Here is a 12,996-nt window from a genome sequence, read left to right on the forward strand (position 1 = left end):
GTTAATTTCCCTCTTGCTGTCACTTCACTAGCTAGCTACTCTTCTGTGCGGATTTTGCTATTAAAATTACCCAGAATTCTGTGCGGGCCCACAGAATGAACATCTTTGACATAAAATCCCATGAATTCATCCTTATTCACGTAAACTTAATCTAGACGTACCTACTTCAGATTTATGTGGCAATGGAGTGTTTGTGTGTAAAAGTATTTAATGTTATTGTATTGTTACTGAATATGAATGACAAGTGTAAGAGAGAGAAAGAGGCCTGACTCACTGACTATTATAAATACTTAACTGCGACCATTGTTAAATTTATTTGCATGGTACTATATCAGTATGTAGAAATGGTTACTGCTACTGATTTTAAAATTATAGTAACATGAAAGGTAATTTATGCCCCGCAGCTTCTCTGGGCCCCTATGCAACTGCATTCCCTGCACATATGGTAGTTACACTGCTTACAACAGCTTCATGCAACAGACAAATTTTATACGTCTATCTGAAACATGAATTGTAGTTTCATCCAAGCCACAGTCAAAGTCAGCTCTTGGTTAAAATCAGTGTGTAGGCCTTTTACTGTTGGAGTAGGCTATACTGATCTAAAACATCCTGATCAAAGACTGATACATTTCAAGTGCTTACATACATTTGGATTTCACTCATAGACTTAAGAAACCTGATGTCGTCTTTGTCCGTTAGCATAGTTTTCACACAACAGGTATCTTCCACACCATGTAATTTACCTGATGGAGAAATACCTTGCTGGTCCAAATTATTACAGTTAACTTATGATTTATGACTTTTGGGGTTAAGAACAATGTATCTTTTTAGCTGGCTGGACTGCTGAGGGAAAATGCATGGGACTATATATGGGAATATATATCAATGTTTGGGCAGTTGGTGAGGTGAAATCAAACAATAGACGTTCTTGTTTCCCCCTCTTTTTAGTTTTGTTACAAAATAATAATTTTTATATATAAGTATGCATCCTTACTATGAAATGGAAGGACTTCAGAACTCTCTAATGGTACTTTTATGAATCTATAACAATGTTTTTACTGTTGTCATTATGTTTATTGTGTATTTCTAATTTTTTCTGTAATGCCTTTATATTATTATTTATGCCATTTCATTTTGAGGTTATAGAGTGGAGTGTCAGTAGTGTGGGTGGGATAAGGTGATTATAAAATGTTTCCATGCCGTGGGTGGGGTTGGTCAAATTAATACAAACTAAAAGGTGTGAAGACATACTATATGTTCATGCATGGCTATACTGTCTTTCTGTACCTGTTTGTTCATCTATGTTCCACACATGTAGAAACACACCATGTAAGCTTGTTAAAAGTATGGGTAGTTGTGGTCAAACAATCCATGTTTGTTCAGGTGTGCAGGTTTCAACAGGAGTGATCCACCGAGTGATCTTGCATTCATACCACGGCCTCCTCATTAATTAGTTTGAACCAGGATGTGCTCATGTGACTGAAGCGTCCTCCAGGATTCAGAATACCCTGTTTGTTCACGTCTCTATCCACCTCATCTCCCGAGACAAAAATCAACAAAACCTCTTTGTGTCTGTGCCCGTCTGCTTTTATTCAAAGGTTCATCTGCGCTGATAGCATCTTATGTCACGTGTCAGATCATAAATGTACATGACAGAATAGCATTTCACGTTATGCTGCATTATAAATCCAGCTTTCTGTTGTCTGCATAATCATGAACATTGCTGCTCAGGTTGAAATTCAACCTTTTACTGCTAAAAAAAGGATAATGCCAGAGTTGTCACTAACATTGGATATCATTGCTTTGGGCAATAAAAGAGCTCCTCTCCTACGTGAGTGTGTGTTTCTTTTTCGACTGACTTTCTTTCTTTCTTTTTTTTTAACATTCGACGTGGCTCTCTCCCTTAGGGGCGGTAATGGCATTCTCCATGACAACGGCAGTGTGACACGGCTGTGCCCTTGAGGGCCGGGCGCCCCCTCTGGGGGGAGCGCCGTGGAAACACGACAGGGTCAACGGTCACCTCCCATCATCCACCAGCATCCCGTCCTCCTCTCTCTCTCTCTCTCTCGCTCTCTCTCCTCAGGTGGAGCAAGGAATGCTAGAGAGAAAGAAAGGAAGTCTTGAAGCGAGCCCACTCAGTCCAGGCCTGGCAAACGTGGAGCTTTAGCCAAAGGCGGTTCTGGCTAGGTCTCTACCTCGCATAGCTCCTTGCTGTTCCTCCAAGGCCAGGGCTGGATCAATACATATAGTAGTGTGGATTCTTTTGGCACCCAAGTATAGCTATGCAGTATTGCCCTGAGGTATAGGTCCGTTAAAGACATAACAGTGTGTGCATGTGAGCAAAGTGGACTGAGTTTATTCAGGAAGGTGTTGAGATGCTTGGCATGAAACCGATGCTTCCAACAAGGATAGGTTTTTTTGTTGTTGTTGCTGCTGGAAATGCAGTAAATTATCATGTCCCCATTAAATATTGCATGTACTTTCTGTTTCAGACAATGTCCTTGAAATGGATACTTACACAGACACAGCATTCAGAAAAATCCTAAGACATTTATGGATAATTGAATGTTTGAATAATGTTTTCATTCATGGCTCCTGCATAATTAGGAAACAGTATTAACTGTTATTTACTTAAAATTATACAGAATTTGTCACTTGTGATACAGCCACCCACAACTCATATGATGATGAAGACCTCACAAATGGATAATGTCAGGATATTCATTTTAGAAACAATGCTCTTCTGCCACCTGGTGACTAAAAAGCAAAACCAGTCTGAAACCAAGTTCATGAGATTTACTGCATTCTTCATGTGTTAAAGCAGAAAAAATGTACACCCTAAGGGAGACATTACATTTCAGCACAAACATAGGATAAGCCTATTACTGTCATTTCTTTTGTTTTACACAAACAAAAAAAGCTTTCACATCAGCGTTCTGTCCACCTTGGCACATTTTCAATGAAAAATTCAAAAGGAAGTAACAAAAAACAAAAACAAACACAGGACATTGTCAGTTCAACAATTCACATCCTGTACATTTGGCTTACTTGACAACAGAAAATTGTTTCTTTAACCTGTGAACATAAAGTTAAAACATAAAATGAGACAACAAGGTGTCTTGCACAAAAATAAGAGAAACAAGAAATAAAGATGACCATAGAAGCAAAGTCCTTTTTTTCTCATCATAAAACTGCCGCAGTTCGTCAGCTTAGAAATTATTCAGCTGACCTTTTTGGTTAAGGTCGCATACTGAGTAAGGTGTCCTCGGTCAGCTCCGATTCCTCAACCTAAACAAGGACTTCCATTCGAAGGTGTGTCAGGAAGCTAGTCAGGCACCTGCAGCAGAGAAGAGATTCAATATTTACGTCACATCTTTCCTCTATAGGAAGGAATTAAAAGGGCCTCAGGCGAGCGCCGACACAGCCATGGACAGCCAGGCATCAGATCTCCAGAAATAAACTTGTCATAATGCATTCAGTGTCACCATGTCGGTTTGTTTCTGTGTCAGCCTAAAGATTTGTTTCTATTCCCTATTTTTCTATGCGTTACTAATAACAACTTTATTTTTGTTACAACTTTCAAATCAGAGTTACATAGTGCTTAACAAACAGTGTATATGGTTACTACAGTAAAAGAAAGCAGGGCTACACAGTGCATTTATATAGCAATATGGTAGGGTTGAACAATAAAAAAAAAGAAAGAAACAAAAATACCCTGATATTGCAATTGCGATATAGGAAGGAATGATAATTTTTACATAATTATTATTATTAAAAACATATTTAAATGATTATGGTGGGATTTGTACCAAACAAAGATGTCTGTAGAATATGACATGTAGGCCAGGACATCGCTGTAGCACAATAATATTTCATTTAAAAAGGATATTTTGGCACACATTTTGCCGTTAACAAATATTGCAACTCCTGTAATTTGAGAAAATGCAGTAGGCCATATTGTGATTTTGATTTATTGTTCAGCCCCACAATAGTGGACTAATGAAAAACTAGTGTTATGTCCAGGCTCATAAGGGACAAGTAGGTTTGAGGCCTGAACCTGCAGAGCTTTAAAAGTCAGCAATACGAGCCAAACTTAACACATACAGGCGACCAGAGAGAGGCAAGGACGTGAGTAATGAGGACTTGTCTTTTGGAGTTGATGAAAAGTCTATCAGCAGTTTCACTACGAATGGAAACGTGCAACAAAGTTATTCCTTGGCTATAGTAAACCTCAGCAAGTTAATAAAGCAATATCACAATGAGATACTTGTCCTTTTTATATATCAAGACTGTATAATGCTTAAGATGCGTTATATTCAGCGACGGTTTCAACATTATTAACAAGTCTACTGAGGCCATACGTTTCACCTCAACTTTGAGCATTACAAGAAAGGTCCTCTAATATATCAATATTTCTGATTAAAATAATGATTTGTAATTTATTTTGGTTTGCTTCATCTGCAAAATTTCTAATTAAATGTACCTCTCAAGAATATTTGATGTACTGTGTACATACTAACTATTTTTTGATGACCTGAAACCAAACTCACTGTGTCCCAAATCACTTCCTATTTTTTATATAATGCACAATATTTACGGTTCTCCATCTTATTTGAGTGTGAAATTTATGCTCTTTATAGTGCCCTCAAAAATCCCCACAATGGAACAAAAACAGTACTGTTCATAGCATGTATACAACTTTCAGCTGAAAATCCCATAATGCAATCCTCTCCATCTCAGAATAATCTTTAAAAAGAGTAGAGAATTAGAGAAAGAGGGAGTCTTAAAGCCCTTGAAAATGTGTCAGATTTTAAGCATCTCTCCTTAACATATCATATTTAGATGAAGCAAGTTTAACCCAAAGTTGAAGTTGAGAAAAACAAAACATCCTTAGGAATTATTCATTTAGTTTAATCTGCTTCATCTGGCATGTGTGGGTGTGGTTTGACTGGATTTGACTGACGTTGCTGGCAAGAGAAGTAAAACACCACAATTATCATCACATTTTCATTTAAATTTTGCTAAACTCTGATGGGTGCACGGAAATACGCAAAGCCCTTTTCGTCCGACAGAGCCCCACACAGTTCAACCCAGTAATAAGATCACAGGCAAAACTGCAGAAATCTCTCACATAAAATACCCACAACTATTTTAACTTTGGCAGAAATGTGTGTGTTTGTGTAGGACCCATCACTTTTAGAAAACTAGAGGCTTAGTGGACCACTATGTATTTGTATTACATTAAAGCTATGGCAGTAAACTTAGAGATATGATGAAAAAACAACTGTCAGTGGTACTCACCATACTGGTATGTGGACCTTGGTGGTGAGGGAAGTGTACTGTGTGGACCACTGGGGGCCTGAGGGCCTAAACCTTTCCCATGTCTCTGGAGGTGGGATCTCTGCACGGCCAACGCTACTGCTTGTGCAAATCTGGATGGGGCTGCACACATCTTGTCCAGAGGTTTTTGTCCAGCTGCTGACTGGTCATTTTGATGGTCCTCACTGAATACAATAGTTTGTCCATTAGATGTAGGACTTTGCGGCTGAGAGGAAGCAGTGGTATCTTTTCTTCCCTCCTCCAGAACTTCTATGTCTTCATTAAAGAAGACAGGTGAAGGAGGAGGAGGGAAACCATCCTCTACTTCTTCTTGTACCCATTCCTCCTCAACTTCCTTGTCAGCAGTGTATGAACTACAGTGGTCTGTGTCTGTCCTCACAGACTGTCCACCGGGGCTTTGACGACATTCACTCCGATCCTCTGAGTTGATTTGACCATCACTGGGAAGTTCTCCATCGCTGCAGTATGACGGCGCCGTTAGTATCACCTCAGATGTGGCTTCAGGTTCTTCCTCTTCCTTCTGTTTCTCAACACCCTCAGAAAGAGGTGAGCCTGGACAATCCTGATTATCTAAATCCATCGGAGGTGGAGGAGAAGCTGGACCATCCCGGCTGTCTAAGTCAAGAGGAGGTGGAGGAGAAGCTGGACCATCCCGGCTGTCTAAGTCAAGAGGAGGTGGAGGAGAAGCTGGACCATCCCGGCTGTCTAAGTCAAGAGGAGGTGGAGGAGAAGCTGGACCATCCCGGCTGTCTAAGTCAAGAGGAGGTGGAGGAGAAGCTGGACCATCCCGGCTGTCTAAGTCAAGAGGAGGTGGAGGAGAAGCTGGACCATCCCGGCTGTCTAAGTCAAGAGGAGGTGGAGGAGAAGCTGGACCATCCCGGCTGTCTAAGTCAAGAGGAGGTGGAGGAGAAGCTGGACCATCCCGGCTGTCTAAGTCAAGAGAAGGTGGAGGAGAAGCTGGACCATCCCGGCTGTCTAAGTCAAGAGGAGGTGGAGGAGAAGCTGGACCATCCCGGCTGTCTAAGTCAAGAGGAGGTGGAGGAGAAGCTGGACCATCCCGACTGTCTAAGTCAAGAGAAGGTGGAGGAGAAGCTGGACCATCCCGACTGTCTAAGTCAAGAGAAGGTGGAGGAGAAGGTTTTGGACTCTGCAAAGGTGTTTCAGTCTCTGATCTGTCAGGAGAACATGGATCCTCCTCAGCCTCAGTAAGATTTTTCCCGACCTCAGGAGACGCTCCACTCTCAGGGTTATCTTCTACTGTTATCTGATCTGAAACATCCAGGGGGAGCTCTGGATCATGGGACTTTTGTTTTTTTGAGGGAACTATTTTGAACGTGGTCATTCTCTTCCTCTGTACGGGATCCTCCCACTCAGGCTCAGAGGGAAGCTTGGGTGTTTCAAGTTCCACACAGAAAACCCCATTATCTGAACACACCGGAGTCATGGACATGAAGGAGGAGCCTTTGTAGAATTTCGGGAAGGTGGCAGAATTCTTCAAATGCTTGGCCAGTGTCCCTTTGGAAACAGAGGAGGTCAGGACTCTGGCGAGAGCACAGCGGGCATCAGATAAGTCTTTCCCTCGAAACGAAGGCAGATATGGATCAGCCACTTCATGGAGGTAAGCAAATGATGGGCGTGAGGAGGACGACGACCGTGGATGCGATGGATGTGGTGATGAAGACGAGGATAGTGACAGGATTACAGAGTCTGACTCGTCACTTTCTCTCAGCTCCTCCACAGTGTTCAGGGAGTCTACAGTCCCTGCAGAAACAGGGAAGTTAAGGGTCTTAACATTTAGAAACCACACAGTAAAAAACTGCGATATTTACAATACAAAGTCTGCACAGTAAACACACAAAATGCAACTGTATGCTGGTCATTAAAGATACACAGGAAACTCGGTATTATCTCCCCCCCCTTTGAATGTTAAATTACTTTTAGTCAAATGTTTAAAGACATTAACACATTTTTAAATGAAATCAAGTATTAAAGTTAAATGAATTATTCCCAATTTTATTGTAAAATGAGAATTAACAATAATGAAAAGAAAATGTATATAAAATTGTAAAATGTTAATAAAATTTATCAGCAGAAGCAGAAGGTCAAACATAAAATATATTAAAAACACTCATATACAATAGGTAAAATATATAGTAGAGAAAAAAATAAGCAGTTAACAATAATTCACGGTCAGAAAACATAATAATTGCCTATGATAATAATCTGGCTTCTCTTTTGAATTTAAAAGGCACAATTACTTACTACTAAGTCTAATCCACTGAAAGGAAAATACCACAAAAGGACATAAACTTATACAGAATTTTCACAAAAAAACCCAAACAGAAAACGCACAATAAGCCGACAGAATAAAAAAAAAACGGACAAATAAATAGCATTTAAGTGCAGCAGGCAACAGTGACACACATCCATAAAAGCCACTAAGATGGGAAGAAGGAAGAAGAGGCCAACGCAGGAAGAGGACGGAGAGGAGGAATAAGGATGGTGGAAGGAGGAGAGGAAAAGGAGACAGCAGCAGCTGCAGCAGCCCTCAATCACCCCGTTCAGGTAACAGAGTCTGTAAGCAGGGAGGAGAGAAAGCTTGGCTTTAGGGCAGCGATCATCAGTCTGAAGTTTTCCAACACAAAACCAACACGACACAGACATTTACAGTGAAGTCTCTTAACGATAAAAGAAATGCCTTACGTCCGATGTGAAAATGCGATTTTGAGCTTTCACAGACCATGATTATTTAAGCGTAGGAGGACAGGAGCAAGAATGTGATCATCAACTCATGGCTGGGAGTTGTTTGTTCAGCCTAGTGTGGATACCAACTCAGCAGTGTGTTGCACTATCACTGATAAAAGAAAACAAGGGAGTGAACCAAGACACGGACACTGCTTAAGGCAATTTAGTCACATAATTAGAACGCAAAAATCTTAGAGCACTTTTTCTTTAAGCGCACAATGAAGTGTTTCTCACATAATTACAGATCCCTAATAACCTATACGTTATAACAGAATGATCATTGTCCATTCAAGTCTGTGAAAGCATATGAGTAGAAAAGAGCCATGAACCGAGAGAACCTGAACCCAGGCGGGGAAAGCATATCAGACAGACTAATACAGGGGAATGAAAGCTCGGACAATAGAGGGATTTATCTTGGAACAGACTGAAGCCAATACGTTCTATGAACAAGGCTCCCTGGGTCACTTTAATTGCCCTGAACAGGGTTAAATGGTTCGGACTGATAAAAGCTGTGTTTTGCGCTGGATTTAACTGCTAAATCTTCTATTTGATGGTTTTCGCTTTGACATTTTAATCTTGATTTTTCTTCAATCTCTCTTGACCTTGTGTGGCACCGACTGAAACCGTAAGGATTTGGCAGATGCAAGAAATCAACGCACTCTAAACCCATTTGATTTCCACTGAAATACAGTAAAAAGGTCAATTGGGATTGTTCTACAAGGATATTTCATATCTTTTGCCGTTGCAGGCCACATATGGACAGTCAATATTATACTCTGAATTTGACTATAATGTAATGGTACAGACCCTGATTTATACCCTAAATAGTGTTGGCAGGCTACGCTGTCAATCATTATCATTAAAATGTGTTCAGCACAGTTGTCTAAGAACAAGCTCCATCCCAAAGCTCAAAGGTCATCCATAATCAATGAAGGTTTTACCTTTAACCTCTGTGTCTGTCTGCAGGGTGTTTGCACGGGGAGGGGGTGGGGCCCTCCTCTTGGTACTCCTCATTTCTGAAGACCCCTATAGAGTGACAGTGACATTAATGTTGCTATATTGTTTAATAGACACTGATAGACAAGAGGTATTCAAACCAAAAATTAGGTGTTAATGTTTGGTCATCAGTTTAATTAGTAGCAGTTTGAGATATTCTGCTAACTAACAGACCGCCAAATACACAAACCTCCTTGCTTTGGTGGAAGTAGAAAAAGGCAGAAGAAGAAGAGGAAGAAGAGGAAGAAGAAGAAAAGAGTTTCCTCCCCACCTGTGGTCCTCTTAGATGACAGGTGCCGAGGTGGTTGGGGAAGCTCTGCGATGCACCCATGGGCGGCTGAGGGGCGCGTCTCTTTTTAGGCATATCTGCTGGCAGGGTGTTAGAGGAGGAAACACCCTGCGAATTCATACCAACTCTCATTTGCTTTTTGAGGCCAGGAGACACTGGGGCACTCGCTGCCCCTTCCTAAAAAGAGCGAAATGAACAATACATTTTGGTCACAAGCCGAGAAGGTTTTAAGAATATCATCCAGCACGCTGACAATACTGATACTCATACTGTACCATTTCAGGTTTTTTCTTGCTTCTTCTGAATAAGCTGAGAAAACCCCTGTTCTCCTTCTGTGTCTTCTTCTTTGACAGGCCTATATAATGTAAAAGATCAGTAAATTATAGCAGAATACGGTGTGTGGCATATATCACTGAGACTGTGCATGAATGTGTGTGAGTGTTACCTTGTAGTGGAGGTGGTGAGATGACCTCTGTTGGCGTGACAGCTGTTCCAGGCAAAAAACACAATGCCAATATCAGGTCTGACTGTACAGTAGGACATAATATGAAATGTCTTCAAAACAGTCTTTCAGTTAGGCTTTGCTGACCGCATGGTTTTGTCAGAGCAACAAAAAACTGACACTGCAAAGCTTGGGGTGTCAATTTGAGTAAGTGCTGTTAGCAACAATGTAGGCAGAAAAGATCCCAGAGGTCTCTTTAAAGTAATAATCCTGATGATTGTCCATTTTGCTGATCGTTACCGGTGATTAATATGTTTTTAATACATATCCCACAGTTCATACAGGGAGGAGGCTATGAGGTAGAGACAAACACATGCAAATGGACAAAACTATTTGCTGTCAAACATACCTGCTTCGGGTGTCTTGGGTTGCTGTTGATGGTCAATACTCTCCTGAGCAGCTGTGTCTTTCGCAAACACTTCCCTCAGTCCGTGCTCATTTAAGGTCTTGGTCAGGTCCAGCAGCTCTTTAGACTGAGGGTCTCTTAGTAAGATGGTTGTCTCTACTTTAAACTCGCACTTGTCACACACCACTGGCAGCAGCATCTCAAGGGGCACGCTGGGATTCACTCTCACCACGGCCTTATGGGACTTATTGTAGTTGATCAACAAACGCACAGATGGCTGCAAAGAGAAATTACATTTTTTACTTTAATGCAACTATGGAAAGAAAGTCTATTTAAAATACACCAAGATAAATGTTTATTTCCCATTAGTTACGGCTTAAATAGTGCTTCCTCTGTATACTTGGCGACAGCTAATAGTATAGTAAAGTATAAACTGTTCGGTGAAAGGATGTTGAATTTCTTTTTTTACCTCTGGCATGTACGGCCTCCTGATCTTTTCCTCCATTCCTTTAGGTTTCAGCACAATTGTCTCCGCTTCTAGTGAGCCAATAGGAGAGTTTGGTTTGAAGCTGATGTTGTTCTTGTTAGGGGAAAGGACCTCAACAGTGTAGTCTGACGGATTCAGATGATAATTTGCACAAAGGATCACAAGTAAGTCCATCACTGGTTTACTATTCAGATGGGGGAAAAAAATCAAAGAAAACAAATTACCGTAAATAACCTATATCTTCCTATCATCCAATGATCTTGCAATGTTAGGACATTCACAAGGGTTCTTGAATTATAGCATGCAGGTGCAAATTCATCTTTAAAACTAGAACTTTCCAAAGAGGGAACACACCAACATTGCCGCTAAAACAATCTAAATATATCCACACACACACACACACACACGATTTTAGGCCCTAAGATGGCTGAAGTGCCAAAAAACATTGGATCCTACATTTCCCACAATGCAGTCTAAACTAGCATGGGACAAAGACAGGTCCAGGGGGAAAAAAACAAGAATTAAGAGGCCATACTGTCTTTTGTCATGTAAATGTAGCTTTGAAAATTACACAAAATCTGTCCACACCTTAGAAGAACAGCTTGCGATATGGCCTACCTTCCATGCACTGTGGCTTTCTTCTCCAGCCCCCCTGGCAGAATCACGGACAAAGAGTGGTCTCTCTCCAACGGATTAACCTGCTCATCCATCTCAAGGGATGCTCAAAAGTCTCTCCAGATCTGATGCTGTCCGAAGTCAGGTAAACCTCCTGAGAGATAAGAAATATTTCAGTTATTAAAGTAGGTAGGTAGGTTTATTGTCACAGTATAACAAGTTACAGAGTAATATTGAACTCCCTTCTGCTACATAGCAGACAATATACATTAATAAAGAATCAATTATGAAAAATAGTAATCAGAAATAAACTATCATAAGTGGAGCAGTGCTGAGGATGAATTAGAGTTTAAGAGTGATTCAAAAAAAGAAAAACTGATGTCCAGGAGAGTTGGCATTGTTGCAGAAACACCACACAGGCAGTGACATGGTTTCACTGTTGCCTGCCTGTTGGTGTCAGTGTGAAATGTCTTACAGCTGCTCTAAAATATTTCAAGAATGCCATTTGAAGGCTGTAGGGCTCCAACTAACCATTATCAATTCATCTGCAGTTCGTTTTCTTGATGAACAGTTGGACTATAAAATGTTAGAAAATAGGGCAAAATGCCCAGCAGAATGTTCCTGAGACCAAGGAGTTTGTTTCTTCCAGCAAACAGTTCAAATCCAAATATTTTCGGGTTACTAGAAGATCAAGAAAAACAGCATATTCACATTTGCATATGTGAATGTCCAGAATGTGCTGGCTGTTTTCTTTAAAAAAAAAAAAAAAAAAAAAAAGAACAAAAATCACTTTTACGTTTATCAACATTGTTGTTGTTTATTTTTCTGTCCACCAACTAACTGAATTATAACGAATCCTTCCAGTTCACACTAAATCTACTCAACACTGATGCTCATCTTTGTTTTTAGTATCGGTATTAAATTTATCTTCAATATAGAGGAGGTTACTTTTTACATTTATTCACGCTCCAAGCCTCTGACACGTCAAACTGATTAGGTAAATAAATAACGTTATTGTGTCAACGGTTACCTGAAAAGCCTCTTCCTCAAACGTCCAATATGACCGTCCAAATCCAAAACCGAACTATTTCCACAAACAACGAAACCTGTCCCTGAAACCTGATGTATATCCAGTGTCAACGTTTGAACCTTTGCTGTGTTTTCCTGAAAAATACGGAGCAACTTCAAACTGGTAACCGACACCGTTTGGTGGTTAATTAAGGACGCACAGTCAGCCTCCCTCCAGGAATTTCACCTCTCGCTGTCTTCACCTTTGACCCTGTGTGGTTCTTCACCATTACAGAGGAACAACCCCTCTTAACACTGTTTGATTAAATAGTCAACGCCCTCCGTGTATTTTAAGCTACGAGTTCACCGGAGCGTGCCAACAAAACAGCTGTGTGTATTCTGTTCATCAACACGTGTAAAGAGGTGGTTGGGCGGGTTCAGCGCTAAATTTAAATTTAAGATTACATCATGTAGTTTCTTGTTGATTTACATATGTTCACAAATAGTTAACATTTTGTCCCAGCTACATTTAAAAATAATAAACAAATATAAAACATTTGACATTTGTTAGGCCTGTATTTACAAAACAGAAATTATTCATTATTTAGGTATTAATTTACTTTCTTGTTTATATATTTATACTAAACCATAGCCTCACTTTTTACATG

General features: G+C 40.4%; 1 protein-coding gene across 1 annotated transcript; it reads right to left on the bottom strand.

Annotated features, from left to right (window-relative positions):
* Positions 1-2,340: 2,340 nt before the first annotated feature.
* LOC119901147 (actin cytoskeleton-regulatory complex protein PAN1-like) lies at positions 2,341-12,624 on the bottom strand. The gene is made up of 10 exons (XM_038716659.1): positions 12,351-12,624; positions 11,324-11,474; positions 10,688-10,889; positions 10,222-10,495; positions 9,816-9,857; positions 9,646-9,725; positions 9,353-9,547; positions 9,027-9,111; positions 5,302-7,101; positions 2,341-3,337 (listed from the first exon to the last, which is right to left on the bottom strand). The coding sequence occupies exons 2-10, from the start codon at positions 11,413-11,415 to the stop codon at positions 3,330-3,332; spliced, it is 2,778 nt and encodes a 925-aa protein (XP_038572587.1). The 5' UTR covers positions 11,416-11,474; positions 12,351-12,624; the 3' UTR covers positions 2,341-3,329.
* Positions 12,625-12,996: the final 372 nt, after the last annotated feature.

Source organism: Micropterus salmoides, unplaced genomic scaffold, assembly GCF_014851395.1.
Source record: "Micropterus salmoides isolate LMB-PRFRI ecotype aquatic unplaced genomic scaffold, ASM1485139v1 Ms_hic_scaffold_1, whole genome shotgun sequence".
Classification (NCBI taxonomy): domain Eukaryota; kingdom Metazoa; phylum Chordata; class Actinopteri; order Centrarchiformes; family Centrarchidae; genus Micropterus; species Micropterus salmoides.